The sequence below is a fragment of the Dipodomys merriami genome, unplaced genomic scaffold (genome assembly GCF_024711535.1).
Source record: "Dipodomys merriami isolate MVZ:Mamm:240054 unplaced genomic scaffold, mDipMer1.0.p SCAF_12, whole genome shotgun sequence".
NCBI classification, from domain to species: domain Eukaryota; kingdom Metazoa; phylum Chordata; class Mammalia; order Rodentia; family Heteromyidae; genus Dipodomys; species Dipodomys merriami.
This window is the reverse complement of record NW_027202493.1, coordinates 14,572,754-14,600,430: the sequence shown is the minus strand read 5'-3', so window position 1 is coordinate 14,600,430 and position 27,677 is coordinate 14,572,754. Positions and strand designations below refer to the sequence as shown.

The 27,677-nt window shown below is 39.7% G+C and overlaps 1 protein-coding gene across 1 annotated transcript in view; it reads left to right on the top strand.

Annotated features, from left to right (window-relative positions):
• Nucleotides 1–484: 484 nt before the first annotated feature.
• The window catches only part of Lonrf1 (LON peptidase N-terminal domain and ring finger 1), a 42,143-nt gene continuing 14,950 nt past the window's right edge, over nt 485–27,677 (top strand). The window contains exons 1-8 of the mRNA XM_070016277.1: nt 485–1,223; nt 13,782–13,900; nt 15,910–16,032; nt 18,409–18,558; nt 19,150–19,387; nt 19,488–19,584; nt 21,719–21,833; nt 26,809–26,930. Of these exons, the coding sequence (XP_069872378.1) occupies nt 485–1,223; nt 13,782–13,900; nt 15,910–16,032; nt 18,409–18,558; nt 19,150–19,387; nt 19,488–19,584; nt 21,719–21,833; nt 26,809–26,930 (1,703 nt within the window). The remainder of the gene's footprint in view (nt 1,224–13,781; nt 13,901–15,909; nt 16,033–18,408; nt 18,559–19,149; nt 19,388–19,487; nt 19,585–21,718; nt 21,834–26,808; nt 26,931–27,677) is intronic.

Below are 27,677 nucleotides of genomic sequence, written 5' to 3'. Positions count from 1 at the left end.
GATCCCCGTCTGGTAGAGGTCTGGGGGGTTGTGAAGCCACGCACGGAGGGCGGTGCCCAGCGAACAGGCGACCGGGCAGATGGGGTTCTGGGCTCCCAGGGCTTTGTTCAGTGACAAGCCTTGCCCTCCTTTCCAGAGAAGCCAATTAGAGCCCCGCTGGGGGATCATCTGACCCCCGCGTCTCTTGCCAGGAGGGGCTCGGGAGGGGCGGGGCCCGGCGGTCCACTTCCCTGGAACTGGGCCGCGGGCGGCGTCGGAGGAGTCCCGGGGCGCGGTTGCGGGCTCGGGCCCCGCCCCTCGCCGCCGAGCCCCGCCCCTCGCCAGGCCCCGCCCCCGGGGCTTCCCGGGCGCGCGCCGCCCCGCCATGTCTGCGCGCCACGCCCCCCTGCTCGCCGGCCGCGTGCAGAGCCGCGCGCCCCGGAGGCTCCGGGACTGTGGCGGCGGCGGCGGCGGCGGCGGGCGGCGGAGCAGTGCTCCGCGGACCATGTCTTCTTCGGCCGTGGCGAGGGGTTCCCCGGGAAGGAGTCAGCAGATGGCCCCCGGGCCACGGAGCCGGGGCCGGTTGTGGGAAGTGGGCGGCGGCGGCGGCGGCGGCGACGACCGGCTGGAGCGCGCGGCCGCCGAGCCGGGGCGCTGGGAGCTGCTGCTCCGCCGCGGCGAGCTGCTGGCGCTGGAGGGCCACCTGAAGGGAGCGCTGGAGGCGTACGCGGCGGCGCTGCGCCGCGGGGCCCCGGCCAGGCCCGAGTGCCTGGGCGCCCTGGTGGACTGCCTGGTCTTCCACTACCGGCTCCGCCACGGGCTGGGCTGGAGCGCCGCCCCGGCCGCGGGCGCCGGCGGGCTGCTCAGCTGCCTGGGCTGCCGCGGCTTCCTCAGCGAGCCGGTGACCGTGCCCTGTGGCCACAGCTACTGCCGCCGCTGCCTGCGGAGAGAGCTGCGCGCCCGCTGCCGCCTGTGCCGGGACCGGCTGCCGCCCGCCGCCGCCGCCGCCGCCCCGAGCGCTCCGGATGCCGCGAGCACCCCCGGCCCGCGGCCGCCGCCTCTGGCCGCCGCCGCCGCCATCGCCGCGTCCGACTTCCGAACCAGCGTCGTCCTCAACCACCTGGCCGAGAAGTGGTTCCCGGGCCAGCGCGAGCGGGCGCGGGCGGCCGGCCGCCTCGGGGAGCTGCTGCACCAGGGACGTTACCGGGAGGCCCTGGCCGCCGCCTGCGAGGCGCTACGAGCAGGTGACGCGGGGCGCGGCGCGGGCCCGAACCACGACCCCACCCTCCGTGTCCCCGACGGCCCGGTCACCCGGCGCCGCTCGGCTTCCCCGGGGCCACGCGGGTGTCGGGGACCTCCGTGAGATCGGGTTCTTGGGGATGCGGTGTGCTGGGTGGGGTGAGAGTAGGGGGGGGAGATGCGGGAAGGGGCGGCGCCGTGGGGTTCTGCGGTCACAATGGGGATCGCCCCAGGAGCGGGCTGTGACGCGGCGCGGGGAGGGGCGCACGGACTCGGGGTTCCCTCGGCCGCGGTTGACGGGCGCGTGCGCGCGCACCGGGCGCGCAGCGAATGACCCGGTGCGAGGCCGGCGGGCGCGGGACGGGTGGGGAGCGGGTCAGCCCGCGCGCGTTCTGTAACTGACTCCCCCCCACCCCCCCCTCTCCGATCCGGCCGGGTTCGTCGCGGAGGACCACAGCCCGGGCAGGGGAAGACTCCCCCCAACCCACTGGGGCGGACCGCGTCTACCTTCATCTCGCCCGAAAGTCACCCGGGCAATTGGAAGCCGCGGGAGGGCAGAATTGCATAAGCTGGGGTGGGGGGGCGTTGTGTAACGGGTGACGTCCGGTGGGCGTGGCGGGAGATCGGCGCGGGCACCCGGCACCGGAGGGAGGCCCCGTCGGCCACCCTGCTTCCCCAGAGGTGTGGGAACTGGCCGGAGGGTGGGGGGCAGCTGCTACCTGGCAGATGACTTCAGTCTTGGTTCCTTTTCAGAAGTTTCAGCCTGCCAGTTTGGAACAATAACTTTATACAAGACTTAGGAGCTCACTTTTGAACGCACCGTAGGTTTTGTCGGGATGTAAAGGTGGTTGGTATCTGGTCCAGAGTGTTTGCTACGCTGTTGTTGTGCCTAAGGATTCATGATCGTCAAGTCTTACCAACGGCATTTTTTTCCCCTGCTTATGTGGTGCTGAGAAATTGAACCCAGGGCCTCATGCATGCAAGGCAAGCATGCTCTACCACTGAGCCACCTTCCCAGCCCATCTTCCCAGCCCGATCATCAAGTCTTAAGAGAAGCTTTTGTAGGTCTTTTCGTCTGTTTCTTCCTCTTGGAGAAGAGGCAGCTTTGGCCTGCTAACCCCAGGTTAACAATTTTCGTAAGTTGGATGGCGTTGTCAAAGAAGGGTGATGTCAAACTTGGGCAAATAAAGAGTTGTGCTTTAAATCAGGGGACTTTTGCCACCACCACCACCTCCACCCCCGCCCCCAGGACCTTATCTAGTGCAACTTTTTGAGGCTTTTTGGTTGCCCCACTTCATGGGGCTGTGCTAAGGTCCAGACATGTAGTGGCTCTATTGGGGATGCTGCTAAGCATTCCACAATGCACGGGACAAGTCAGTTGCTTATCAGAATTATCAGGCCCCAAATGTCCATAGCGTTATTGTTGATAACCCTTAACATTTTATTAATAAGCCTTGTGTTAAGGGTATTTAAAGTTGTTGTGTTTTTGCTGTGAAATAGTTCTTGTGAAACTACTGCTGAAGAACGCCTAAACTGTATACTAAGTTTAGGTAATACATTTGTCAGCTACTGAAATTCATAGTGTCATCTTGTGGGTCTTTCACTCACATTCATGTAATAATAAGTTCCAAGCACAAATCTGGTATATTTTCATTTTAATACCTTTTGAGAAATAATGATAAAAATGAACTCAGAAGGAAAACTAGTTGGGACTCTAGAGCTGTGGTACAGATAACTCTAGCTCTCTAAAAGTGAAGAAGATGGACTTGTCTGTACCAACCACCCTGTGACTGCCATGTCTCCTCCTAGTGAGGCAACTGGAGCTAGACAGCAGTGACTTTACAGACAACTGTGTTTCCTTCTGTATGTTGATCCATTGTCTACTGTTCATCCTGCTTTCGTAGCTTATAACAAAATAAAACTTAATGACAGAATAAAAACTTACTCTATTTGGCAGTTACTTTTACTATGCAGTTATTTGATCTTAGATGATTCACAATAATTTGGGTCCTAGGCCATGGGAGAGCAGTGAGCAAGCACATTTGAGTAGTTAAGGCCTAACAATATTCAATGAAAATATTTTAAGATTGTTTTATTAACAAAGTCTGTGACAGATTAACTCTATTCTGTTCTGTTTGCATAGATTACACATGGAGATTCTGCCCACTAACCTATTTAATCCTGCTCTTGCAGAACTAGAAGTCAAGTCTTTTAACTTCGTTGCCTTATTTTTTCCTGATTTGTAATTCTTTTAAAAATGAATTCCAGGGGGATGGGAAGGTGGCTTAGTGGTAGAGAGCTTGCCTTGCATGCATGAGGCCCTGGGTTCAATTCCTCAGCACCACATATGCAGAAAAAGCCGGAAATGGCACTGTGGCTCAAGTGGTAGAGCACCAGCCTTGAGCTGAAGAGCTGAGGGACAGCCCAGGCCCAGAGTTCAAGCCCCACAACCGATGCCCCCCCCCCCCAATTCCAAGCTTGGCACACACAGGTGGCTCATGCCTGTAATCCTAAATACTCAGGAGGCTGAGATCTGAGGATTGAGGTTCAAAGCCAGCTCAGGCAGGAAAGTCTATGAGACTCATCTCCAATAAACCACTCAGAAAACCAGAAGTGGCACTGTGGCTCAAGTGGTAGTACCGAGCACTTGTCTTAAGCTGAAGAGCTGCGGGACAGCATTCAGGCCCAGAGTTCAAGCCCTGTGACTGACAAAAAAAAACAAATCCATACTTGGAGTAGGTTTCCAAGTATAGATAGCACTACTGAGGGTAACTATTTTTTACCTTTGCATTCTTCTTTTGAAGTAAAAATATCTTAGCACTGAACAGTGCTGGTAAAGGGCAGATTTTGTGTTTTATAATTTATGGGCATAACTAGGGATGGGGGTAATGCTAAATGATTGAGCACTTGCCTAGCATACATACACAAAGCTGTGGGTTCGATTGTCTGTGCTGCAGAAACAAACCAACCCTACGGTTATTGGCAAAAGAGTCATAAATTTATTTGTACAATTATTAGCTCGTTTGCAGTAGATATTTGAAATGTGTTTATATAATTGTACAATTGTAGTTATTGAAGATGTCATTGATAATGAAAAGATCTCACTGTTAATTTCTTCCTACATTTCTTGTGGGGAAGAAAAAAACCAATACTATTAAATAGAAAAAAATCTGGTCTACAGTTAGCCCACATAGATCCAAACTTATCCCTGCTAATAGAAAAGGAAAGCTAGAAAACCTTTGCCAAAATGAGGAGTTTCCCATTGGATTACGTAAGTTTCTGTTGCATTAAAATATATTTAGATAACATTTAATCCATTGATCCTTTGGCATTAACTCTCAGATGTTTCATAAAGTTATGAAATACTTTTTGGTATCCAAGGATATTATGTAAAAGTTTTTTCTGCATTGAATCTTTATCCTGTAGTCTGCTGAAATAATCCCACTATGTAATACTGGCTTTTTGTTCTTAATGAAGTTTTACACTGCTTACCTTGCATATTCACCTTATTCTGCCAAAGAACACAACGGAACAGTATCATTTACAGTTAGAATTGTTTGGAAAAGAATGTCCTAGAGAGAATGTTTTTGTCTTCAACATTAGTAATCAACTGTTCCCCAGTGCTTTTGCATTCTTTGAGTCATTTCATCCCCTCAGAGAATCCTGCTGGGTACTGTTAAGTTGAAGGAAACTGAGGCAACTAGAGATACAGATGCCGAGTGCAGTGAAAGCTCTGGGAGCCTCAAGCAGAATCTGGGTATGAATCCCAGTATAGTCCTCCACTATCTTTGACCTTGGGCATGTTACCTAACAGCTGTGTGGTGGATTCCTTATCGGAAAAGTGAGCATAGTCTCTGCTTTTATGTTGCTTGTGAGAATTAAATGAGGCAGAAAAGTAAAACGATTCTAAAGGTGCCTCCTTCAGAATAAGTTCCCAGAAAATACTAAAATATTTTAAAATGTGGTCTACCTTGAAAATGACTTAGCTGAAATTGTCCTCTAACCTTATGATTTAACTCCTCTATTTCTACTGAAGATTTCTCTAAAGGTTACATCTTCATTCTAGTTCACACATGTTAGTGGTAACATGTTGGCCTAGGTTAATGAAGTGTAAGTACTGCAGTTACAGTTACACAAAGACGAAGGTGTAACACAATCGTCCACATGTGTAATCCCAGCTACTTGCTGGCCACTTGCTGGGAGAATAAGAGGGTCTTAGTTTGACGTCAGTCTAGCAAAGAGACCTCATCTCAATCAGTAATCAGATATGTGTGTCTGTGATCTTAGCTGTGGGTGAGGCACTGGTTAGGAAGGTTAAATCAGACCAGGCTCCCCAAAATAAAGCAATAAAGTTCTGGGAGCTTGGCTCAGTTGGTAGAGTGCTTAGCAAGTGCAAGGCCCTGAATTCAAACCTCAGTAATTAAAAAAAATTTTTTTTAAAGGACAATCATAGGAACCATAGATAAATGGAATATTGAATACCTTTAAGGAGAATATGATGGGTTTTAATATCTTTAGCAACTGAACTAGGTTAAGATGACATTTGGATTTAATAACCGATCTATGTCCGTACTGTGCAAAGGACTTCAAACATTGGCCATTGATGCATTGTAGTTGACAAAATGTTTTCACTTCTATCATCCTAATTGATCCTTACAAAAGTTTGTGTGGAACAGAGAGGCAAGAATCAGTATTCCTAATTCACAGATTGAGATATGGTTGACTTTCTAAATAATCGAGTTAAAGCTAAAAGAAAATAGGTACCTGGTTATCACTTCTGGGATAGATTTTTTAAAATATCACACATTCTTACTATATAGTTCATACATGAATATCTATATAACAGCCAGGGCAAGTTCTAGAACTACAAAAGTGAGCAAAATAAGATCTCTTGACAGTTTTTTTTTTATTTTCTTTTATAACAATTTGATACTTTAAAATCTCCAAAGCTTAATTAACTTTTAACTGAGTATATGTAGCATATTACTTATTCATTTCCTTAACTTATAAATGATCCTTGCAGTGCCTCAAGTTTACTAAAAAGACTAGCTTTAGTAGCACATGCTTACTGATGTATGGAAAACACTGGGCCATATAACTGGTCTTATGAAGTGCCGGGTTTTAAATAATTTCCAGCATTTTTTTTTCCATCCGATAATGCCAAATACACCAAAACTTAGAGTTTGGTTATTTGTATATTAATCTTTTGTTTATTGAGAAATATTCAAGTAAAAATTTAGATAATTAGATAAATTTGTCTATTTTTCAAAATTAGAGTTATATTTTATTATAAAAGATGAATGAGCTCAGAGAACTCCAAAATGTAAGACAAAAGCTTCTATTCAGTTTTTGGCTTTTTTTTTTTTTTTTCTTTTGCTTTCCCTTTGAATCCTTGTAGTGTGTGGTATGTTTTTCGGTTTCTACTAATCCTAAAAGATATTCCTCATCTAGGTGAAAGTTTATGCAGGTAAATGATGGGGTAGTCCATGCTCTGCCTTGCACTGCTATGTTGTTATAAACAACTGCTCTTACTGACTGGGCCTTTATGTGCCAGGATGTGTGTTCACTCTTTTGTTCCCATAGCTGTAAGATATATTTTATAGATGAAGAGACTGAGATGCAGAGTTAAATAAACTGCTCCATGCAGGATGTGTGTGTTCTGAACCCAAATATTTTAACTCATAGTTTCAAATCTTCATCACTATGCCAAGCTATCATTCTTTTATATTATTAATGAATCATTAATAGTATCAATAACATGAAATAAACATCTTTCACCTTAACTGATGATCCAAGTTCTGTACTGAACTAAAGTGAGAGGAGCCAAGCAATGATACTGTGGTTGGCTATGCAGAATTTTGCTATTTTGATTTATAAGTTACAAGCACACTCAGAAGAAAAACAGTATTCATGGGTATTTTATGTGTATACACAATCTAAATCCTAATAGTCATGTCATCGATAGGGATGCATTCTTCAAAACATCAAAAGACTTTCACTACTGTGGTATAGCCTACAAGACATGGCTGTATTATAGTATGTTGGGATTAGCATCAGACATGGTTTCTCAATGACATCGTGCAATGCACTACTATCTAGATTTTTTTCCATGACTGTATAATGTTGAAAGAAATGCATGTTAAGATACTTTTTATTTTTTTTTACTAAACAGAAAAATAGTTGAAGTGTACTATCAAGTTTTTATAAAAGGAAAAAAAAGCAATAAAAATATATTGAAAACTATATAACTTCATTTTTTCAATTCTACAGAAAATAGGTAAAAAGATATATGGATAAATATTATTCTTTTTAACAGAAATTAGAATTGCAGAATAAGGTCTTTTTAAGTAGCTTATGCATACAGGAAAATATTCTGTAGCCTTTAAAAGTCATGTGAACTTAGGTACTGGTGGCTCATGCATGTAATCCTACCTACTCTGGAAGCTGATATCTGAGGATCAAGATTTGAAGCCAGCCAGGGCAGGAAGGTCCATTAGAAGTGAAGCTGTGGCTCAAGTGATAGTCTTGAGTGAAAATGCTCAAGGACTGAACCACACACACAAATCACATGAATTTAATTTTTAATTACTTGGAGAATAAAACAAGTTATAAGTAGTAGATATAGCTATATTTTATAAAATTTCACATACTCTATACATCCCTGAAAAAAAGGGTATAGGTTGTATATACAATGTAATCTATACATCCCTGAAAAAAAGGGTACAGGTTGTATACTGCTAAATGGATTTTATGAAAGGCCATTGGTTTGGACTAACTTCCTGAACTGTGTGCCCTGGCAACCAAACCAACTCAGAATAGAGTAACTTGTGCTAAGTACCAAATAATAACACTGGATTAAGTGGTTAGCTTTCCAAAAATGATTCTTGTCAATCTGACTCAGCATCCTAAAGAAATACCCTGTTTTAACCCTGTCAGGAAAGTAATATGTAACAGTGTGCTTTTCATCCCCTATCTTTCCTCTGCCATTTTTTTAAATCTGTGAAGCCAAACTGCTTAGGTCTTCAGAACACTTAATGCCTTTTGTAGAATTACATGTTGCTTGCCAAGAATTGCAAATAAAAGCCAATTGAATCTTTAATTTTTTTTCACAGTAACAACACTGGTGTGTGTGTGTGTGTGTGTGTGTGTGTGTGTGTGTGTGTGTGTGTGTGTGTGTGTGTGTGTGTGTGTGTGTGTGTGTGTGTAAAAAGTGCATTTTTTTCCCCAGAAACTATGTAGCCTAGGCTGACTTACTTATGATTCTCTTTAGCCTCCTATGGGGATTGTAGGTATGTGCCATTATGCCTGGTTTCACTTTTATGAGTAAATATTTTAGAATTTTGCAGTCTTGACACAATTTCTTAAAGATGAGCTAAAGTATCAACTTTTAAGACTCATATACTCAAGACATGGTCTTCTAAATTGACTGGCCCAAAGATGGAAAACCATCACTAGAAATCTAGTTCCAGCCCATGAAATCCCCTGCACATCTAGACTACTTTCTTTTCTTGCTCAATGAGTTAGAGAATAGAACTGGCCTAAGAGAAGATGTAATGGAAGCATGAATGATGAGCTTATAGAGTTCAGATTTTAATGTTTTCCATGCTTCAGAGAACATTTTTAGAGCCAGTATCTGAAGGCACAAGCATAAGAATAGAAGATTTAAAAAACTACTCTGAAATGCTCAGTGTCTACTGTGAAGAAATAGTCACAACTTAAGCAGGCATTGCCTTCTCTATACAAGCCTATTCTGAGTACTGAGTATTCATGAATTTAGTTTCTTGAACAACCTTGTGAGATAAACAAGTATGAGCACAGTGTAGAGGTAAACATAAAAATGCTGAAGTTTGGGCTGGGAAAGTGGCTCAGTGGTAGAGCGCTTGCCTTGCATGCATGAGGCCCTGGGTTCGATTCCTCAGCACCACATAAGCAAAATAAAGCCAGAAGTGGCGCTGTGATTCAAGTGGTAGAGCGCTAGCCTTGAGCTGAAGAACTGAGGGACAGTGCCCAGACGCAGAGTTCAGGCTCAGGCCCACGATTGGACCCCCCCCCCTCAAAAAAAAATGCTGAAGCTTGAATTTTGAATTCACCTTGAATTTTGAATCTACCACTTAACTAGCTAATCCTGAGCAAGTTGCTTGGACTGTCAGTGCTCAATTTCCTTATCCATGAAAATGTGAACGATGCTGGTTGTACATAGGAAGGCTGTAAATCATTTAGAACAGTATCTTGATATTTCTTAAATTTGCTAAGAACTTCCCCCCCCCCCCGTTTTATAAGGAAATGCCTAGATGATTTATTGTCTTTCTCACCTTCAGTTAGTGGAGGACCTAGAAATTGAAACCAGGTAGTTTGATTTTTAATGCTCAGGCAATCCACCCTTAAGATGTGTCAAGAGGGAGGCAAAGGAAAGTATTTTGGGGAGATGGGTGAGCTGAATCTTGTTGGATAGAAGAGCCCGTGCACTGGGCAAGGAACCATAAAGGCTGTGAGCAAGGAAGGAGACATGGTATCAGTGTTACTAAGACTTGAAGTGGGAGGTTCATAATGATAAGGAAGTAAGACTACAGAGAAAGACAGGAACCAGACATGAAGGAACTTTCTGTTCTTCAGATATCTATCTGGTGGATGGTGACCACGTAAGTAGACTGGAGGCAGGAGAAAGCAAGCTATTGTAGTACACCAAAGAGATTCTGGGAGTTGGTTAGAAAGATGAAGTCAATTTGAAAAATACCATAGTAGGTGAAACACAAAGTTAATTATTTGGGAAGTCAGCTGTGTCGAATAGAGAATATAGTGGAATACTTTTGTGTTTATGGGGGAAGGGAGGGATGGAAAACATGCTGAATTTAGGAAAGTATAAGTAGGCAGTTGGAAATTTGAGGACTCTGAGAAATTAAGACAAGATAAAAAGGAGAAAATGATGGAAAGGGTGACTGTACATAGGTGCACTGCATACATGAATCAGCATGCTCAGTTGAAACCTCTGTACGTTAAAGATAATTTTTAAAAAGACTGAAATAAAGATTGGGCTTTCCATCCTGACAGGAAACTAGAAAGGGAACAAGACTACAGATAACGATTTGGAATGAGACTATAAAGTTAAGTTGTTTTCCTCTATACAGTGGACACAACTATGCCATCTTTGTATTTGTCAGCAAATTCCAACTGTGTGAGGTACCAGGTACTTGCTAGACACTGTAGGTACCTATCGTAGTGAACAGTGAACTTGTTGTGTTGGGGTGTGAAATGATTTGTCCACTCCAGTGTCCTCAAGTTCAGATTGAGAACAGATAGTGAATGTTTGCTCATTCATATTTGAGCTAATGATGCTGCCAATGTGGATTGCTGGTTTTAGTTTACTTTCTTGAAAGTTCACAGGAAGGGCAACCACTATGATTATTCAAAACACCTCAATTGATGTATTAGCACTTTTTTAGAATAAGGATTCAAAGTAAATAAATTGGATAGGCCTAATCTTTTCAAAAAGTGATGAAGTGTGAACCTTTTTCCCCTAGTAGAATTGCTCAGAGTAATTATTCCATTTACATTTGAAATTTTCAGCAAGCATACCTACGAAGAGTTGAGTTCTCTGTTTCTTTCTTCTTAGAGAATACCTCTTTCCTTTCTTCAGTAATGCACAGACTTTTAGGATGCTCTTTGGGAGGGTTTCAGTAGTTTGAATGGTTCTGTGTAAAGAGCAGACACTTTGGTCAGAGTGGAAAAGAACATTTTTTTGATTGACACATAGTTACACATATTTTAGGGTAATACTGAAACTGTGATACATGTATACATTTGTAATGATTGAATCAGGATAATTAGCATCTATTTCATAGTTTATCAGATGTTTTTCAAAGATGACTCCCAGGTCCTCTTCAGTACTGCTCTGAAGAACCTGTGTAAAGTTTAAGTAGGAATGGCAGACAGGAGGGTAATTTTTTTTTTTTTTTTTGGTCGGTTGTGGGGCTTGAATTCTGGGTCTGGGTGCTCTTCAGCTCTTCAGATCAAGGCTAGCACTCTACCACTTGAGCCACAGCACCACTTCCTGTTTTCTGATGGTTTATTGGAGATAAGAGTTTCATGGACTTTCCTGCCCAGGCTGTCTTTGAACTGTGATCCTCAAATCTCAGCCTCCTGAGTAGCTAGGATTACAGGCTTGAGCCAGCAGTGCCCCGCTGAAGGGTAAATTTTAACTAGTATAGAGACAAGGGTAGAGAAAACTTGATGGAAAAGAAATCTGAACTAAAAGGAGGGAAGAGGTGACACTGATCAAAAGGAAATGTCCCCATTACCTGGCTTATGTAACCCCTCTGTATATCACCTTCACAATAAAAACAAATGAAATGTAAACTAAAGAAGCCCAGTAAGGAGTTCAAATAAAATTTGCTGCTTGTTTCCATAATATATTCCTTGGAGGAACTAGATATTGCAAATAAGGGAAACCATGGGACCTATGTTTCGTTGGGCCTGTGAGCCAGGAGTTTTTGATGCTGGAGTTTTACTGCCCATTCTTAGACTGTCTTGGCATTCTGTTTTCTGATTGCCAGTTGTAAGTGATGGGGTGTTTTGGTCACATAGAAGTTTCTAATTTTTTAGTAAAATGTATGATAGTTTTGAGAACTTACAGGTTCAAGCTTTATTCTATAAACTTAAGTAAGTCTTAAATTCTTAAAAGTCATTGAAGTTTGAAGTTTTAATTTCTGTACATTTTTGACAGAGATGAGGATTTAATTATTGCTTTATGAAACAAAAGGCAATATTCTAGGCATGTCTTTGTATAAAGAATATTCCTGAGAAGTATTAACATTATTCTTTAAAATTTCTCATTGATGTAAAATTTAGGAAGCAGTATAATTCCGAATTTCCAAGTACCAGAAACTAAATGCCTAATAAGTGAGAATTATCTGTAGAAAAGTATAAACTATAACATTACTGATAAATTGTATTGGATTCATTTTTAGAGATACTAAAGGTCCATATACCCTTCACACAATAATTATTTATTTTATAAACATAAGGGTTTTTAAAAATACCAAAGATGTAAAGAAAGTTTGAATGAATAGCATCTAAGAAATTACTGAAAATTCACTTAAAATTTTTTTTAATGTTTTGTGAAAATACCATATGAAGGCGTTACAATTACATGAGCAAGGTAATGAGTACATTTCTTATCAAGCATTGTTGCCTCCTCCTTTGTTTTCTCCTACCATCCTACCATCCCTCCCCTCCCAACTACATGACTACTCCCCCCCACCCCTAGCCCCACCCCCCCCCACCATAGTTGTAAAGTTTGTTTTTTGACATAGCATCTTGTACATCTCGTTGTTGCAATGGGTCCACCTGTATCCCTATTTAAACAATTTTTTTCCCTTCCTCTCCTCAAATTATACCAAAATAAAATACAGTGAAAAAACAGGGGTTATACCGTGGAGGGACATACAATAACTTTTTGCTTAGGCTTCAGTTAAAGATTTGCATCTTTGGGGCTGGGAAGGTGGCTCAGTGGTAGAGCGCTTGCCTTGAGCTGAAGAGCTGAGGGACAGCCCCCAGGCCCAGAGTTCAGGCCCCATGACCGGACAACCCCCCCCCCAAAGAAAAAGATTTGCATCCTTGTGGTAACTGATGATTAAAGATCAGTAGACTAAAGTATATTAAATTCCTCATGCCATTGAACAGTAATTTGGTTTCTCAAGTACAGGTGTAGAGGATGGTGAAATTAATAATAAAGCATTTTTTCCAAGACATTTAAGGGACAAACGTTAAAAATTTGATCTCTTGAAGCTGATTCTCAGTTAGGTACCAGTGACCCATACCTGTAATCCTCACTACTCAAGAGACTGAGAGCTGAGGATCGCACTTTGAAGCCATCTAGGTCAGAAAAGTCTGACCAATTAACCACTAAAAAGCTGGAAGTGGCTCAAGTGGTAGAGTGCCAGCCTGGAGCGAAAAGCCAAGGGATAGTGTCCTGAGTTCAAGTCCCAGTACTGGTACCTCCTCCCTCCCAAAAAAGAAAGCTAATTCTGATCAACCCTTTTCCTGAAGGATCATCTCTCATAAGAGTAAATCCTCATCAGACCCTGTGACTGTGGGACTGTATTCACAGTAGAGCTCATTTTTGTAAAGGAAGGTTTAGACATTAAGGTATAAAAAGCAGCTCTTCTAAACATGTAAGACATATACTCAAAAAATTTATAGCCTACTCTTTCTGTAAAAAAAATATTTTCTTAGAAGTAGTTACACATGTATTTTTCAGTATTTGCTGTTGTTTGGCAGTACACTGAGGGTTTTTAAAATCAAGACCTTGGCTCTTACGAGGTAAGTATTCCATACTTGAGCCATGGGTCTAGCCATTGGTAGTCTCTAAGATACTCCTAGGCTTTGACAACACTTCAAAGCATGATATGACATGAAAATGAGCTGTGCCTATAGTTGGTTTATAAACTCTAGTTTGGTAGTTATTGACTGGAAGCACAAGTCATTTCTTAAAGTAATAGGATAGTATTTTGTGGATTATATAATCTTTCTAAAATAACTGTATCCTTCTAAAATATTTATTTCAGAGCCCAATGACCTGACTCTAAAAATTTACAGAGCAGAATCCTATGCTGGCCTCCAGGAGTTTAAGGCAGCCATAGAAGACTTAAATGGGGTTCTCTTTCAACTTCCAAATTGGCCTGAGGTAAAATTACTATTGTACATTTGCATAAATTTTAAAGCGTCAGCTAGGGGCACTTCTGTTATGCTTATTAATTTTAGCAAAATTGTTGTTGGCTCCGAATAATAATCTAGAAATCTAAGTTCAAAATTTGGAGTAAATTATATTATCTGAAAAAGTATTCAATTATATAAAAACCTTTGTTTCATATCTAAAGAACATTCATGCAACAGGAAAAACAATGTTTTTTTTTGTTTTTTGTTTTTTGTTTTTTTATGTCGGTCGTTGGGCTTGAACTCTGGGCTTGGGCACTGTCCCTGTGCTCTTCAGCTCAAGGCCAGTGCTCTACCTCTTGAGTCACAGCACCACGTCCGGTTTTCTAGCTGTTTATTGGAGATAAGAGTCTCATGGACTTTCCAGCCTGGGCTGGCTTTGAACCTTGATCCTCAGATCTCAGCCTCCTGAGTAGCTAGGATTACAGGTGTGAGCCACTGGAACCCGGCTTAGGAAAAACAATGTTATACCAATTTTTCCAAGGTAGTACAGCTTGTGAGTCTTTTAATTCTTGCATGGGGAGCAACAATTGCTTTCCCCTTTTTTTCATTTCTCCCTCATTTAACCTGTTATATTAAAATAAGTACATGCAAAAACTTAAAAAAATAGGAATACAGCTAGTTATGAGGATAGATAGATTTTGTTAAATGGAAAGAGCTTAGGTCCTTGAGTCTGGGAAAATTGAATTCAGTGACAATGGAGTGATTAGACAATGAATTTATATAGAGAAGCAGACAAATGAGGTCATCTTACACATAGGGTTTTTAAAAGACTTGAGGAATGTATATAATAGGTAACCAGTTACATAGATACACAGGTAATTAATTCTTTAATTGTGAAATTGGTCTATCTCCTATACATTTAAGCTGGAGGTAATTTTTTATATGACCTTTTTCCTCTTCCATTCAAAACTGACTTTGAAGACAGTGTAGTAAGAATGCTTTAAAAAGTATACACAGGAAAATGACAACTACTCCCTGATGACATGATTGGTTAATACAAAGCAAATATATATTATAAATAAAAGTGCATTGGTTGTATGAATAGCTGTAAGACTGCTTAAAAGAAAGGAACCCTCTGGACTTGACTGAAGTAAAAATGGAAACATGATTTTCAGAGGGGTTACAATTACATGGGCAAGATAATGAGTACATTTCTTATCAAGCATTGTAGCCTCTTCCTTTGTTTCCCCTTCTCATCTCTTCCCAACCCCCCCCCCCATAAGGATTTGTACATCTCATTGTTGCAATGGGTCCACCTATATCTCTATTGGAAACATGATTTTCTTCAGCCACTTAAAGTAATATCTAAAACTGACTAGCACAGTGCTTAAGCCCTTTTAATGTTATTTAATACTGATAATTGTATGGCTTGTAAAACCACCTTATTCTAGTCCACCTTATTCTAATTACATAAGTAAGACACTTAAAGCTTACCAGTTAACACTTTGGATAGACCATCCTGCAAACGGAACTTTTGTATTTATCAATAGTAACTTGTGTCAGAAAACTTGACCTTAATTTTGAAGGAGGAAAAACATAAAACAGGATTTGTGAGAAGGGACACGTCTCTGAATACTTCTTGAGAACTATTAGAGGCAAAAATATGTTTTTTAGTATCATGGAGAACATTTGCCATATTGCCCTGATTCTAAGATGAATTTTTGTTCACACATAATGTGTTTTTTTTTTTTAATCTTGATGCATCTTAAAGTAAGGAAATTTTATGTAGCATTCCCTCTTTCTCCTCAAATAGCAATTTGTAAACAAATAATCTTTGAATCAATAATTTCTCAAAATTGAGGGAACACATAATATTTTTGACAACTTCCGGCATCAATTTTGCATTAGTGCTTTGGCTTTTTCAAAGTCACATAGTTTCAGAACCTTGTTTCCAAACAAATTTTGTTCTTTCCCTTGATTGTGATTTTCTTTAAAAGCAGTTCTGCAAGTAAAGGTTTTTATGTGTTTTTGTTGAAGGTCTACTTCAGGAAAGGGAAAATACTCCAGGATGCTGGCTTTTTAGGTGATGCCTTACAACTCTTTCTTCAGTGCTTAGCCCTTGATGAAGATTTTGCACCTGCAAAGCTACAAGTGGAAAAGGTAATTGGTTTACCAATAGTTCAAGGCAGGACTAAGACAACATTTTTTTAAAAAATGAAACTTGGAATAAGAATGTAAGAAGTGATTAAGCTTTAATTAAAGAGCAAGTAGTTTTTAGTTTTTAGTTTGGTTCATGTGCTTACTGCATTCTTAATGAAACCAGAACATTTCATTCAGACATACTAATGCACTATCTTTGCTTAGTTAATTTAGATAAACCTTGATACAGGTTAAATCTCAAAAATCTGAAATGCTCAAAAAAATCCAAGACTATTTGAGTGTGACATCTTTCCATAAGTGGAAAATTTCATACCTGACTCATGTGAATGCATCTATCTATCTATCTATCTATCTATCTATCTATCTATCTATCTATCTGGTATATGTGAAACACAAAGGAGTTTTTATTTAGACTTGGATGCTATCTCCATGATATCTCATTATATGTATATATATGCTGCAAAAAATTTCAAAACACTTCTGGTACCACGTATTTTTTCTCCAGGTATTTAGAAAAATGTTAGTATGTGGTTTATTTAATCAGACTCAGACTGATGATCACTAATTAAACATGGTGGTCACAGTGTTCATACTCTGGGCTCTCTATTGATCTGCTTTTTGCTTTTTACTTCATGACTAAATTTTGCTTACTTTCCATAGTTGTCAATGTTATTATCCCATTCAGCTTATATTGCCTTATTTTTCTCAGTACTCTAGATATCCTATCAGTAGTTTTATTCTGTGAGGTGCTAGTAGTTGTTAATTAAAAAGGGAAAGATGAAGGGAATGAGTGGGAAGAGAGGAGAGTTGCCTGATGAAATTACTTCAGAGGAAATATTGTGTTACATCAGGTTTATTTAGAATTTTTCATATGCCATCATGAAAAAAATAACATGTAGTTCTAGTTACATTTACTCACTGAACATCTGGAAAGAGTAGGCCATATACTTCTATATGCTGAATGGATGGATCAACTTTGTGTATTTGAGAAGTATAGTTGAGAAATAACCTCCATATTTCAATTTTAAGAGATGCTCTACTATATATATAAAGTATATTTGGAAAAAAAGAAAATCAGCCAGGCATTGGTGGCTCACACCTGTAATCCTAACTACTTAGGAGTCTGAGATCTGAGGATCACAATTCAAAACCAGCCAAGACAGAAAAGTCTGGGAGACTCTTACCTCCAATAAAAGCCAGAAGTTGGCAGTGTGGCTTACGTGATAGAGTGCTAGCCTTGAGCAAAAAGAAGCTCAGAGACAGTACCTAGGCTCAGAATTCAAGCTCCAGTACAGGAACACACACACACACACACACACACACACACACACACACACACACACACACACACACACACACACACACACACACACACACACACACACACACACACACACACACACACACACACACACACACACACACACACACACACACACACACACACACACACACACACACACACACACGCCTCCCCTTCATTTTCATTAACCTTTTCTGTTACTATGAGAGTTTTAAATTTATTCATGATTGTAAGCACCCAGAAAATTTGACTCTCCAGCGTTTTAAAGGCTCCCAGTTTAACTTCCATTTGTTGGAGAATAGCTACCATTTGTTGCTTAAAACTAGGTGCGAGGCAGTAGGTACTGCCCACACAGGTTACTTGTTCAATGAGAAGTTTAGTGTAAATATAATACAAGGAATTTTAGAATTTTGTAAAGTCCAAGTTCTTATTCCCAAACTCTTAAGCTCAACCTGAAAGTACACACTGATATATGAATTATTTTGACAGTAAGGGCTTACTAATATTCAGAAGTAAATACTTCTTTTAAGCTTTCTTTCTTCATAATCCTATGTTAAAAACTAGCTTTTACCTTGTATACTTGGTCTCAGGTACTCTATGCATCCATATATATATATATATATATATATTGGTTTTTTTTTTTTTTTTTTTTTTTGTCGGTCATGGGACTAGAACTCAGGGCCTGGGCACTGTCCTTTAGCTCTTCAGCTTAAGGCTAGCACTCTACCACTGAGCCACAGTGCTACTTCCAGCTTTTTCTGCTTATGTAGTACTGAGGAATCGAAGCCAGGGCCTCATGCATGCTAGCCAAGCACTTCCCAGCCACCTTCCCAGCCCTCTATGTTTCCTATCAAAGTTTGGAATCCCTCTTTTTCTAGAAGTGATAGGTTCCTGTTGAGGCAAATTTCAATGGGTATAAGGCTTTTTACTATACTATATTAACCTGTTTATTTCTTGTTTATTAAAAAATGCCTGCTTTAGACTTCCTGAAAATTCTTAATTATTAGGTAAAATTATATTACTATTCTTAACCAGATATTATTTGTGTCCTATTATTTTTATATTTCTTACAGATTTTATGTGATTTATTATTACCTGAAAACTTAAAAGAAGGCCTGAAAGAATCTTCCTGGAGTTCTTTATCATGGATTAAAAACAGACCTTCTAATTTTTCTTCAGTAATGCAAGCATCTCACTCTCCTAGTGACATTAGCTTAAAACAGGTAAGCTCTTTTGTTTTTCTATAAATGAAGATGTTTATTCTAGTTTCAAGCAATAGAAGCTATTTAAGCTCTTCTTGTCTAGTTGTCTTAATAGGATTTTGTCTGTAGTGGAACTTTCTCTCTTGGGTTGGAGGAGGGATTTGACTAGGATTTGACCTCAGGGTCTCACACTCTCAGCTTTTTCCTGCATAGCTGGCTCTTTACTACTTGACCATACTTCCATTTCTATAACGAACTTCGTATGTATTTACTCATTAATTACAATTTTAGATCACTTAGCTGCCATAAAAATTTCATTCTCTTAGAATATATAAATTATTTTACTTATTATAGTTTATTCTGTGTATACATGATTGTACTTTCATAACTGCTTTAAACATCTTCTTTAGCATAAGTCAGCCTGATATCCAGGGTTATATAAATGCTAGTAAAAATAATTTACTTGTCAGGGTTATTGAATTAAATGTGAGTGTTATTATATAAACATTCAACTGATTACAAGGAATTGAAATTTAATTTCAGTTTGATTCTTAGTGAAAAGAATGAAGGATAGTAAAGAAATAATTATATTTTCTCATTGTGTTTGTATAGAATGAAGAACCAGAGGATCCTTCAGAGACTGTCAAAGGAAGCTTAAATCGTACTCAGTCCGTACAGGCTATAAATTTAACAGAAATGCCTGCTAGAGGGGATGGTTTGAAAAGGGTGTCCTCAGAACCTTTACTTTCTGCCCAGGAAAAAGGTGTGCTACTGAAAAGGAAGTTGTCTCTCTTAGAACAGGATGTGATAATAAATGAAGATGGAAAAAATAAGCTCAAAAAACAAGGAGGTAAAAATTTTCACTTAAATTTCCATTAATTAAACTTAATTATTTGAAATGGCCTTTAAACTCTTTCCTAAGAGCTAACTCATTCTGTTTGTTTGAATAGAAGCTCCCAATGAAGTCTGTATGTTTGCATTAGCTTATAGTGACATCCCTGAAGAATTAATAGATGCCTCAGATTTTGAGTGCTCTCTCTGCATGAGGTAAGTGTATACCCTTTCCTAGAAGAATTGTATATTAATGTAAATATAGTACAGTGTTGATGAAGGAAATGATAGACAATATAAAGTAACAATACTGGAATAAATATCAGAAGATAAGAGCTTTAGTTCTAGGCTTAACCATTAATGTCTTGGGCAAATAACTGAGTCTCTGAGCCTCCCTTTTCCTTGTTTAGAAAGTGGTGTCCGTATTTGCATAGTCTCTTGGGGAATTAGGAACATACAATGGCTTAAGTATAAAAAGAATCCAGGAAGTTGTAAGGACCTATGAAATGAATAGATGCTATTATTGAAACTTGGATAGATGCAGGATTTTAGACTTGGATAATAATTCTAATTACAAATTTTACATACACATGAATGACTCTATCTTGTTTGCATTTTAAATTAACTATGAAATCTTTTTAAAGTAAGTTTAGAAAAGTATTCTGTTATGCAGAATACCTTTGATGCTTTTACTGGAATTTTGATCGGAGCCTCAATTCTTGTATCTCTGCAAGAGTTATGAAAGTTAGATAAGAAAAATAGTGAAAGCAGTGCCAGTGTTTATTGAGAAAAGTAGGATTACATTACACATGTGTGAGAGAGTACAGGTTAAAGGATACCCAACTTCTCAGAGGCCCAGCCTTTATATTGGTATAAGAGAAAACTTGGGATTTCCTCCTCTTCTCTGCTTCTTAGTGCATTTCTTCCCCTTTAATTGACATTTCCCTTATTAGATAACAAATTATTCTGTGTATGTCATTACCCACCACCCCTAAGAAAAGCCCATAAGGCTTTTGGATAGAGGATGGGTGGATATCTGCAATTACAAGATTAAAATGACATGCTAATGACCCAAAGGTAACTTTTGGTCACTCCAGCCGATTTGAGCTAAAGCCTGGTAGTGGCAGCCTTTCCATGGAAATTTTGTATAGCTGCTTCTTGTATGTAGCCTTCAAGATCAATATGTGTTAGGCATGTACCAATCACTATCTGTACTTCTAATGTACTTCCTTGGTTTATCCTCTATGTCTACTACCACTACAAAGCAATTCTAAAAGAGTAAATATTCTAAATTCTAAAAGAGCATTTACATGAAGTGGTAGAATGAAAGCTTCATGAAAAGTCTGGAGGTGAGGTTCTGGTCACAGTAAGGCTAGAAGAAACTCACTATATTCCTGAGCAATTCTTTTAATTCTGAGCCTGGGTTTCTTAATCTGTGAAATGAGGTTAGACCAAACAAATTCTAAAGTACCTATAAATCTAATAATATTTCTAAGGAAAGCAGAAATACTATGTTTCAGGAAATAACAAGTAAACCAGTTTTTCCACATTGTGATTCACATCTAATATTAAGCCTAAGAGCTCTTTAGAATTCATTGGTAATATTTATTTTGTTTTTGCCAGTCCTGGGACTTGAATGCACTGTCCCTGAGCTTCATTTGCATAAGACTAACACTCTACCACTTGAACCACAACGCATTTCCAGCCTTTTCTGTTTATGTGGTACTGAGGAATCGAACCCAGGGTTTCATGCATGCTAGTCAAGCATTCTACCACGAGGCTACATTCCCAGACCCTTTATTTTGCTTTAAGACATTATCTTACTGTGTACCCCAGACTAGCCTTCAATTCATGGCCCTTCTGCTTCTACCTCCCAAATGCTGAGATTGTAGATGTGTGATACCACACCTGCCTGGCTTCCTATTATAAATAAATTTATTTAGTAAGGCTTTTGTACTACTAAGATAAAATGGCAATCTAGAGGCTAAACAAAAGCAAGCAGTTATTAGAGACACTTTTCTTTGTTTATTTTTGCACTAAGCCTTTGAAATCTTGTGGTTTTTGTTTTTGTTTTTGTTTTTACATTGGTTATGTGTCTCAGTTTGGATTGGCCATCCTATCCAGTGGCATTTGTATTAGTGAGGCTCTAAGCCTGGGCAAAGTACCTGTGTGATAGAGAACTTCACATTGGTCCAGCAGAGAATAGTTAGATGTATCACTGCCACTTCTCTCCTTTTTCATCCACCACTGTTCTTCTTCTACATAGAGATTTATGTAACAGTTCCATTGTTAATTGAAGCTCTTCCAGTGTATAGTTTAATGTGAAAACTAACATGTATTTTGATTTCAGGTTGTTTTTTGAGCCAGTAACAACCCCTTGTGGACATTCATTCTGTAAGAATTGTCTTGAGCGATGTTTAGATCATGCACCATATTGTCCACTTTGTAAAGAAAGCTTAAAAGAGGTAAATATTTGTATTAAGTATCTGCTTATTTGGTTCAAGTTCATTCAAGCATGGTGTGGTTTCTGTCCAGCTATAGATTTAATGATTATCATGTTTAAAATGAGTTACATTGAACTCGTTGGGTGACTAAAAGGAACATTTTATCATACACTCAATAATACTGGAGAAAAGTGGTGGATTCTAGATACTAAACACCTTCTACTTTGCAGGGAAGGAAGGAGGGAGGGAGAGAGAAAGAGAGAGAGACAGAGAGAGAGACGGAGAGAGAGAGAGTCAGTTACTTGTTCAGGGATAGGTTCAAGTTTAATGATGACCGTGTTTGGACAACCATACTGTACTGCCATTGGCCCTCAATAGTAAGCAAGATTTGAGACCTGTTCCAACTTCCTTAACATTTCAAAAAACTGTCTTGTCAAACCCCTTGCTCTAATAGAAATGCTTTATTTTGTATGGAACCAGCTAGCCACATGTGACTTTAAGCACATAATTTGCGGCTTAGTGTGACTGAGGAAATGTTATTTAATTTTGCTAACTTTAATTTAGGAGCCACCATAAATACATTTACTACTCTGTTCAGTGTAGCTCTAGAAAGTGATAGGCTAGAAAGAAGAAAGGGGTCACGGCTTCCCATATTCCTTATCTTTTTTTTGGGGGGGGGGTCCGGTCGTGGGGCCTGAACTCTGGGCCTGGGCACTGTCCCTCAGCTCTTCAGCTCAAGGCTAGCGCTCTACCACTTGAGCCACAGCGCCACTTCCGGCTTTTTTCTTTTTGCTTATATGGTGCTGAAGGATCAAACCCAGGGCCTCGTGCATGCAAGGCAAGCGCTCTACCACTGAGCCACCTTCCCAGCCCCATATTCCTTATCTTGAAGTCAGTGATGAGTACTAATAAGGAATCTGAGGACAGTACCCCTTCAGTCATACCTGGAGATGATCCACATGTAGCTCCAGCCTTGTGATGCTGAGTGGCAGCTTCAATGTAGTTTTGTCTGTGTCAACTGACAGCATTGTTTAAAGAAAGAAGCCTGGTGCCGATTGTTCACTCCTATACTCTTAGCTACTCAGGAGGCTGAGAGCTGAGGATCAAGGTTCAAGGCCAAACCGGGCAGGAAAGTCTATGAGATGCTTATCTCCAATAAACCACCAGAAAACCAGAAGTGGTGCTGTGGCTGAGCTGAGGGACAGCACCCAGGCCCATGACCAACAAAAAATAAAACAAAACAAAAAAAGGGCTTTTCGAATGTAAATAAAAAAGCAAAAGTGGGCTGGGAAGTTGGCTCAGTGGTAGAGTGCTTGCCTTGCATGCCTGAGGCCCTGGGTTCGATTCCTCAGCACCACATAAGCAAAAAGAAAAAAACCAGAAGTGGCGCTGTGGCTCAAGTGGTAGAGCACTAGCCTTGAGCTGAAGAGCTGAGGGACAGCGCTCAGGCCCATAGTTCAGTCCCCACGACTGGACCACCCCCACCCCCCAAAAAAATAAATAAAAAGCAAAAGTAATAACATTTTGAATATTCCATTATATTCTATAGAGAAAACACAGCTCTATACCTAACATAATAGCATTTAATATTGTTATATTTGATATATGATATGCCAACCCAAAACAAACTCATTTTCAAAAAAAAATGTTTTCAATGTCAGGAACCTAACATAACACTACTCTTAAAGAGATTGTCAATGACATTTTTCACCGAGTATTATAAACATTATTTTTCCACCTTTTTTAGATAACTCTATAGTGTACTTATGATTTTGTTCCAGATTAACTATTAACTACATTCTTTCATTTAGAGATACTTTGTCTTAAAAAACAGTTGAAGAAAAGCATACTAAGTATTATTTGAAAATAGAACATAGAATATATTGCATTTAATTAGTGGGTTTAAGAATGCTTATCCCATTTTTAACATGGAAGAGACCCTATATAATACCATTTGTAAAATCAGAATCAACTATATGCAATATATGTTGCACATATAAGTATTGTATGTATATGTATTAATATATAATATATAAATACATATTAGTTTATATTTTATCTATATACTTACATATATTAATATATTGCATATATTATATATCATACAACTTTAAAATAATGTTGGATGTACTCGACAGTTTTTCATTGTTTCTACTTTTTTATTTAAATGTATTTTAAAGATGATTTTTTAGAACAGAATAATGATAATTCTCTGTTACTGAGTGTATGTTTTCTTTTCTTTATTGTCGGTTGTGGGGCTTGAACTCTGGGCCTGGGCGCTGTCCCTGCGCTCTTCTGCTCAAGGCTAGCGCTCTACCACCTGAGCCACAGTGCCACGTCCAGTTTTTGGTGGTTTATTGGAGACAAGAGTCTCATGGACTTACTTGCCTGGGCTGGCTTTTTCTTTTTTTTTAATTTTAATTTTAATTTTTTTGTGAACATACTGTATAGAGGGGTTACAATTACATGGGCAAAATAATGAGTACATTTCTTATCAAGCATTGCAGCCTCCTCCTTTGTTTACCCTTCACATCCCTTCCTAGCCTCCCCCCGTCCCCCCACCCAATCCCCCCCCCCCCCCCGCACCAAAGTTGTAAAGTTTGTTTTCGACATGACAACTTGTACTTCTCATAGTTGCAATGGGTCCACCTGTATCCTTAAACAACTTGTTTTTCCCCATCTCCTCCACAAATTATACCGACATCAAATATAGTGAAAGCAGGGGTTATACTGTGGGGGAGGGACATACAAAGCAACAAAGAAATAATCTTATAAATGAGTTAGAAACAAATGCATGAAAGAAAAAAACATTTAAATACATATCTTAGGGTTCATTTTCCTAACATCACATTATCTGACCTTTTCTGCTTGACTTATACATATACTAGGGTTTTGAACCATGATCCTCAGATCTCAGCCTCCTGATTAGCTAGGATTATAGGCTCGAGCCACCGGCACCCAGCTTAGTGCTCTACCACTTTGAGCCACAACATTACTTCTGGTTTTCTGGTAGTTAATTGTAGATAAGATGGACTTTTCTGCCTGGGCTGGCTTTGGACCATGATCCTCAGAGCTCAGCCTCCTGAGTAGCTAGGATTACAGGTGTAAGCCACCAATGCCCGGCTCTTCTTCTTCTTCTTCTTCTTTTTTTTTTTTTTCATAAAAAATATATAAAGCTTTTATGCACAACACTTTAGTGTTTGTAACCATTCCCTAATTTTTTACTATTTCCTTAATTAACTTTCTGGAAGATAAATTACTGGATCAAAGGTTGTATATATCTGAGGCTCTTAAAGTAACTTCCCAGATTGCTTTGCCTCCTATAGATGTTAACACAGATTTAAACTCCTATCAGTAATGTAAAAATTTAGGTCATACTTCCTCAATTTTAATTACATGGGTATTACATTTTATTTTAAAAAGGTAAGAGGACTACTTTTTATAATGTCCGTAAGTTGGCTAATCTTATGATAAACTGTTGTATACATATTATCTGCTCAAGGTTGCATTTTTTTTTTTTTGGGGTCCGGTCGTGGAGCCTGAACTCTGGGCCTGGGCACTGTCCCTCAGCTCTTCAGCTCAAGGCTAGCACTCTACCACTTGAGCCACAGCGCCACTTCTGGCTTTTTTCTTATGTGGTGCTGAGGAATCGAACCCAGGGCCTTGAGCATGCAAGGCAAGCACTCTACCACTGAGCCACCTTCCCAGCCCCTCAAGGTTGCATTTTATAGACCAATGGCTCTTAAAATATGTTCTCCTGACCATCTGAGCATCAGTGTTGCCTAAGAACTTGTCAGATCTCTTTCCAGATCCACTAAATGAGAAGCTCAGGGGGTGGAGTTCAGTAATTCATATTTTAGCAAGCCTTGAATCATTCAGGTTTGAAAAACACTTGGATAACCACTTTTCCTAACTTTCGTATTCCCTAAACCCTTCATTGTATATTGACAAAACACTTATTTTTTTTGTTGGCTTCTACAGATTAAAGGATGGTTTCTCTGTGTTCTATGATTTTTATTTTTCCAAGACTTTCCTTATTATTGTATTTAACAAATGTGTATTAGGCCTCTGGGTACATACTCTGACCTAGTATGACTATATGCAGATTTTAGTTTAATTACATATAATATATCCATATAGTACTACACAAGGGATAGTGTCTTTTCTGTGATAAAGTGGTAAAATATGGAGTAACTAAAAAAAAAAGGGGGCTCTATGAAAAAAGTAAAATTGGAGCCAGACCTTGGAGGATAGATATGTGTTGCCTAAGCAAGAGTATCAGCTGAAATAGAGAATGACACAAAAATGCACATGTATAGCAATTTATGTAGAGTCCTGATGGATCATACAAGAGAAGCAATAGCAGTATTTTCTTAAAGCCTAAGTGATAGTAGCATTGGAAGGAAAACCTAAAAGGAAAATTGCCTTTAAAAAACAAAACAAAACAAAAAACTGAGTCTGGTGACATCCAGCTGCTAAGGCTCGGCCCGCTGAGCCAGGAGGATCCCAAGTTCCAAACAAACAAACATTTATAGACTTTGCCTTTGAAAAATAGGAGCCAAACAACACACTGCCTTGCTTTTCTTAAATAAAGCAAATGCATTATTTTCTTCATCCTTATTCTTTGTCTCTCTGTTACAATGATAATTTTAATCCCTTGAGCTATCAAGTGGAAATTGTCCTTCGTTGTGGGAGATGACAGGTGCAGGACTAACTGTTACCACTGAAGGATTTGTGGTAATAGCAAAAAAGAAGTATTACATATAAGGCCCTGCTCAAGTTGTAAACATGTGTCTTTACTGTTCTGAAACAGAACCTCAGACAGGTTTACGTCTATATCATCATCTATTGTAATAAGCCCCTTCATAAATTAAATTTATTTAGAATCGACTGTTCAAGTATGTCATAAAGGCTTAAGTATATCAGTTAAACTGTTTTACCTGTTTTATACTATAGGAAAACTTCTACTGGAATGTAAAATAATATTGTCTTTTAGTATCTAGCAGATAGGAGGTACTGTGTCACACAACTGTTGGAAGAATTAATAGTGAAGTATCTGCCTGATGAACTGTCTGAGAGAAAAAAAATATATGATGAAGAAACTGCTGAACTCTCACAGTAAGTTTCTTCTCATAAAAAACTAATCAAATTATGAAATATTACCATTGAAAATAGTGAAGAGAAACTTTCTCACTAAGCTGAACCTGTCACCTCAATAATCTAGTGAATTTTAAATACTACTGGTTAGCTTTTCCTGTCCTCAACAGACATGTCCTTAAACATGTTCGTATTACCAAAGTTCAGTAGGTAGTTTCCAGGTGATCTCTGGGGAGTTACTGACTTAGCTCCCTGCGCCAAAACTGTTTTTAAGGCAGAAGATGAATTTTCTGCAGTGACCTTAGGCAATAGAATAAGAGTAGAGAGGTGGAACAGAAAGTATGGATGATGACAACAGCTCTTCTGTGTGTCATGGCAGAGCAGAAAGAAGGTTGAGAGCAAACCACCTATTTTCTTTTAGCAAGTGATTTTTAGCCAACTGGAGATTTGGAAGGGAGCTGAAGACTGAAATTGTGAAGAATGACCTCAGTTAAGATCCTGCCTGGTAGCAAAACTGAGTTAGTATAACACAAACAGACAGACATGACTGGGATTTAGTAGAAATAACACTTACAGGGACCAATGGCTGATCATGGTGGGTCTGTTTTCCTGACTTCGCTTGCCCTGAACTCTTTCTTTGTGCTTTCCTACTCTTCTTTAAATGTCCTTCTCTCTTTCAACAATCACATGGATCTTGGAATTTCTTTCACAGGTTTACGTTTCTTAACACTTTTACTGAAAATGCTGAAGAATAACAATCTTACTTGT